The sequence below is a fragment of the Carlito syrichta genome, unplaced genomic scaffold (genome assembly GCF_000164805.1).
Source record: "Carlito syrichta isolate Samal-C Ts95f unplaced genomic scaffold, Tarsius_syrichta-2.0.1 Scaffold288392, whole genome shotgun sequence".
NCBI lineage: Eukaryota > Metazoa > Chordata > Mammalia > Primates > Tarsiidae > Carlito > Carlito syrichta.
In genome coordinates, this window is record NW_007232488.1 from 56,092 (window position 1) to 60,963 (window position 4,872).

Here is a 4,872-nt window from a genome sequence, read left to right on the forward strand (position 1 = left end):
CGAACCACGGGGCCCTCTGCCCCCAGCCATCGCCCCGGTGGGTGTGGCCCGGCCTCTCCCGCGCCCCGCCGCCGCACTTCGGCCTCCCTCCCCACCCCGCGGCTCGTAGCGCCCCGCCCGCCCAGGGCCCCTGAGCTAGTCGAGATGTCCGAGGCGGCAGGAAATCTCAACAGCCTCCGCATGGCGAATGTAGCCCTGCGCGAAGAATTAAATGTCCTTCGCGGGGAGAATGCCAATTTAGGCCTTCAGCTCGGAAGAGCTCTGGCCGAGGTTAATTCCTTGCGGGGCAATGTCTCGAGCTACATCCGCTGGCCAGTGCCCATAGTGCCCGTCCTTGCAGAGGAGAACTTTGAGTTCCCGCTCAGTGAGATCGACGCCGTTCCGGAGGGAGAACTGCCCTTCTTGTGCTGGCCTCCCCCGCGCACGGAGCCCGAGTATGTCTCGGATGATCTTTTGATTAACGTGATCCAGGACTGCAGCACCCCTGACGGGCCCACCGACCCTCCTCTGCTGCCCAGCCCGTCCTCACCGGCGCTGCCCCCGCCTGCGTCAAAGGAGCCGCCCCCGCAGCCCCCTCAGCCGCCGTTGGAGCGGCCTGAGATAGAGCCCTTTTCAGGCGACCCGGTCTACCTGGCCGAATTCCTGATGCAGCTAGAAACCTTCATAGCCGACCATGAGGATCATTTCCCCGGGGGCGCCGAGCGGGTGGCCTTTCTGGTCTCCTTTTTCACTGGCGAAGCCAAGGACTGGGCCATCTCGGTCACCCAGGAAGGAAGCCCCCTGCATGCCAACTTCCCGCGCTTCCTGGATGAAATTCGTAAGGAATTCTGTGGCCCCATCCCCCCACGTGTGGCTAAAAAGGCCATCCGCAAGCTCAAGCAGGGAGACTGTACTCTCGGCAGCTATGCAGATGCTTTTCAGTTCCTGGCCCAATTCTTGTCTTGGGATGACTGCCGCCTCCAAAACCAATTCCTCAAAGGCCTGTCGGAATTCTTCCGTAAGGAGCTCTTATGGTCAACTGAAATGGCTGACCTGGATGAGCTGATTCTCGAATGTGTGGAGATAGAAAGAAAAGTGCGCGTCCCCAAGCCAATCCCACTCCCTGGGGTTCGCAATATCTTCTTCCCTTTTGCTCCTAGCCCTAATGATGATGAAAGTGAAGATGAAGAGTACTACAGTGAGGATGAAGAGCAAGAAGCACGCAAGCGCAGGTTTTACCCGAAGGACCAGCGGAGGAGCGTGAGGGCTTTTCAGCAAGAGACGAGTAAGATGGAGGAGGAGGAGATGAAGAAAGAAGAAGAGATGAGGAAGAAGGAGGAAGAGGGAGAGGAGATGAAACAGAAAGAGGAGGAGGAGACAAGGAAGAAAAATAAGAATCAAGAAGATAATGAGGATGAGGAAGAAGATGAAGATGAGGATGGGGGCCAGAAACCAGAGCAGGAGCCAAAGTCGGAGCCAGAGCAGGAGCAAGAGACAGAGGAGACCTATGGTGAGGTGGAGGGGGAGTCCCAGGATGCGGCCCAAGATGGTGATCTAGACGAGCTGATGGAGATGGAGCCAACCTTTGGCCATGCTTCATCCCAGACTTCTGGCCCCACAAGTGGCTACCATGCCGAAAATTTCCTGGGCACATCGCCTCCCATAATACAGCCTGGCAGACGGAGGAACCAGAATCGAGTCCCTCTTCTGGAGGGCCTTCCAGGTACCAATTCACCATTCTACAGTTCGCCACCCCTGATTCGTCGCGCAAGTCGCTTGGGGCAACGCCAAATTCGAAGACGCCCCCCGGTGCTGTTCCGCCTCACTCCGAGACAGGGGGGCCACCGAGCTGCTCGTGGCCGAATCCGTGTGTAAGTACTGGGGCCAGATGGCCACCTGGAACACACCCTTCTTCTGTATCCCCTGCCCCTGCTATTGCTGCCACACCTGCCCCATCTGATCTGCTGACCAGCACTTCAGGGAGTTCAGATCTGCAGAACCTGAAGAAGACCTGCAGAACTCCACCATCTTGCAGCTGTGACGAAAGTAACATGTGCTCAACCAGGACCACCTGGGAAAGGAGGGATCAGCAATAGCTGACCTCTCGGCATGTATTCTGCTGGAGAGCAGGTTTCTGGACTGTTCCCATAATTGAACTGGTCACCCTCTTGTATTTCCCTTTAGTTGTTCCTAATCCTCACCTCTCCTGCATTTATTCGCCCATGTTCCACAGTTTTATCCTTTGACTGGCTCACCAGGACTTCACCCAATGCCTCACGGATCTGCCCCAATGATCATGAGGACAGGCTACACTGAACTCCTAAAGTCACTGAGGCCAGTTACTAGACATAATCAATGATGAGCAGGATGGTATCAACAAATGTCCCTAGAAACCTATACTTGTTTCATGCCATGCCTCCAGCAGAAGGGCCTAGAAGAGAACCCTATATCTCGCCTAGTGAGAGTATGCAAAGCCACATGTCAGATGGACAATTTGACTGACTTTGTCTTTGACTAACTGTGCAAGCTGGTTTCACTTCCAGCACTTGGGTTTACCTTAGTACAGACTCCTGTATCAGGGCATTGGACTGGCCTGCCAAACTGGGCCCTCTCCTCTCACCACACTGCCCTCCTAGGCATCCCTGGTGGACAGTGTTCAACGCTGCAGGCTCTACCCCTTTCCTTGATGGTGCCTAAAGAATAGGCAGTTGGGGGTGGGGGTGCAGGAGGAGAAAGAAGTAGCAACACCTTAGTCTGTCATTGCAAGGAGTGATTAAGGACTGTGGTCTCCTCGCCCTGCCAGGCCTTGGACTGCAGCCCTCAGTCTAAGGTTTTTACAGGGGACTTTCCATCTTTGGGGTTGTGAAGGAGGCCTACCTGGCCTTTCCTTCCTGGACAGCCAAAGAGAGAGAGGACCCACGGCTTGTTCTTTAACGCCCTTCAATTCAAGGATTCCTTAGTTTGGAGTCAAGAGAGGAAAGTTGGCTCCACAGAGACTGCACCCACTGCAACCTTGCAGGTGAGACACCTTCATGTCTCTCACATGGGAGTCAACCCCTGACCTGCTGCTGTGCTTTGATTAGTCAGTGAGGCTTAAGAGGGTGGCAGCCTAGGAACTCCTGAGACTTTTGGGTACAAACCCTGGTGCCCTTATAAAGAGACTTGCTGCTTGCTTGGGTCCAGAAAACACTGCTTCTGCAGTGAAAAACACACATTTACTATGTCAGTTCTGGCCACAAAACGCCAGCCAAATCCACTGCTGGCCTGAGCTGCCTCTGGACACTGGACTTTCTGCATAGTACGTGGCAGCTGGGCAAGTGCAGCCGATGACTGTGGCCAGACAGAGGGAAGAAAACAGTAAATTTAACCTCTGCTCCTCACCGGAGTCTGACAGATGACCTCAGCCCAGCCTGATGATTTGGGGACGGGAAGCCAAAGGAAGGAGCTGGAGGAAGAGGAGTCACAGAGAAACTCAGTCCTCTGGCTGGTTTCTGGTGAGATCTTTTTTCATCAGTGGGAGGTAAGATGCCCTTTTGTTTATGGCTTTTGTTTCTCAGTCTCAGGAATCAGTGGAGTTGGGTTCCTGTAGCCTGTTGTTACTGTTTAAAAAGTTCTCCCTCTCCAAAGAGGAAAGTAACACATAATCATTATGAAAACTTGGAAAACAGAGGAAACCATAAAGACAACCCCCCCCAAAACATTCAGAGTCCTACCACACAGACACAAGCACTATTAGCTTTGTTGACTTTCTAGTGTGTTCTTGCTGTGTCTTCTCAAAGCTGAGATCATCCTGCTAGCATTTGCTCAGCAGGATTTAAAATGGCTACCACCTGTGCAGTCATGCATACTGCATACTTTATTTAAGCATTCTCCTGATTTTTTTGGCATTTCAATTGTCTGATTTTCCTCATCCCCACCAAGGCAGGAGTAAACAACCTTGTAAAGAAAAATGTTGTCTTTCAGCTCATTTCCTCACGAGAACGTTCCAGAAGGAGAACTGCTGTTATTCGAGGCTGTGGACTCGTTTGCTTATGGTCAACTTGCTGGCCCTGCTGCTTCATGTACCTGTGGAGGAGTGTGAAGGACAGGTGCCTTGCACCCCCATTTCCAGGGAGCCCACAGCACAGGCCCTGCCTGTTTCCATGGCGCTTCTCACCCTGAACCCTTGGAGACTCAGCTAGGGATAGAGTGGATGAGCAGTGAGCTGGTTTCCCGTGCCCTGTGGGCAGGAGGGGCTTGGGCTTCCCTCTGACCCTCTTTCCCCATTTCCCAGATCTTCAATATTTGTTGTGATGTAACAGCCACAAGAGCTGTAAGAGGAACTATGGGCTTTGGGCACTTTCTTGGGTTGAAAGAGGGTGGGGGGAGGGGATGCATGCAGAGGGGTATGATGGCAGCCCAAGGATTCCCAGAAGCTTGGAAGGAAACTTGTTTGAAATAAATGTGTTACTGTATTATTGTTGCATTACTGTGTTGTGAAGATAAGAAATTGCTCTGTATGCTAAAGCTTTCTCTCCTCAATAAAAACATAAAGGGTGTGTAAAGATTGTGTCTCTCCATTACTAAGCAGGCATAGGCATGGGGTACTGCCAAGGCTTCCTACCTCAATTAACACCAGCCTGAAGTCTTGAAATCCTTAGATGAGGAAACTAAGCCCCAGCGAGGCTCAAGGGACCTGCCTACAGTCCTATGCATTTGTGGATGGCAGAAACTGTTGGGAGGGAAGTGAAAGCAGTGGGCATCTTGAAAAATAGTATTAGGCCGGGCTCGGTGGCTCAGCCTGTAATCCCAGCACTTCGGGAGGCCGAGGTGAGTGGACTGCCTTAGCCCATGGGTTCGAGACCCACCTGGGCAACTTGGCGAGACCTCATGTCTACAATAAATCAAAAATTA

At 52.6% G+C, this 4,872-nt stretch overlaps 2 protein-coding genes across 2 annotated transcripts in view; one reads left to right on the forward strand and one right to left on the reverse strand.

Annotated features, from left to right (window-relative positions):
- NHSL2 (NHS like 2) overlaps positions 1-30 on the reverse strand; it is a 13,667-nt gene extending 13,637 nt beyond the window's left edge. The window contains exon 1 of the mRNA XM_008053715.1: positions 6-30. Within this exon, the coding sequence (XP_008051906.1) occupies positions 6-30 (25 nt within the window). The remainder of the gene's footprint in view (positions 1-5) is intronic.
- Positions 31-144: 114 nt separating this feature from the next.
- Positions 145-4,523, forward strand: RTL5 (retrotransposon Gag like 5). The gene is made up of 2 exons (XM_008053714.1): positions 145-3,473; positions 3,943-4,523. Exon 1 carries the CDS (start codon positions 145-147, stop codon positions 1,852-1,854), a length of 1,710 nt encoding a protein of 569 aa, XP_008051905.1. The 3' UTR covers positions 1,855-3,473; positions 3,943-4,523.
- The last annotated feature ends 349 nt before the right edge of the window (positions 4,524-4,872 follow it).

What these genes read in the sequence shown, in the direction of transcription:
- RTL5 (XM_008053714.1), top strand. Translation starts at nt 145, where the DNA reads ATGTCCGAGGCGGCAGGAAATCTCAACAGCCTCCGCATGGCGAATGTA.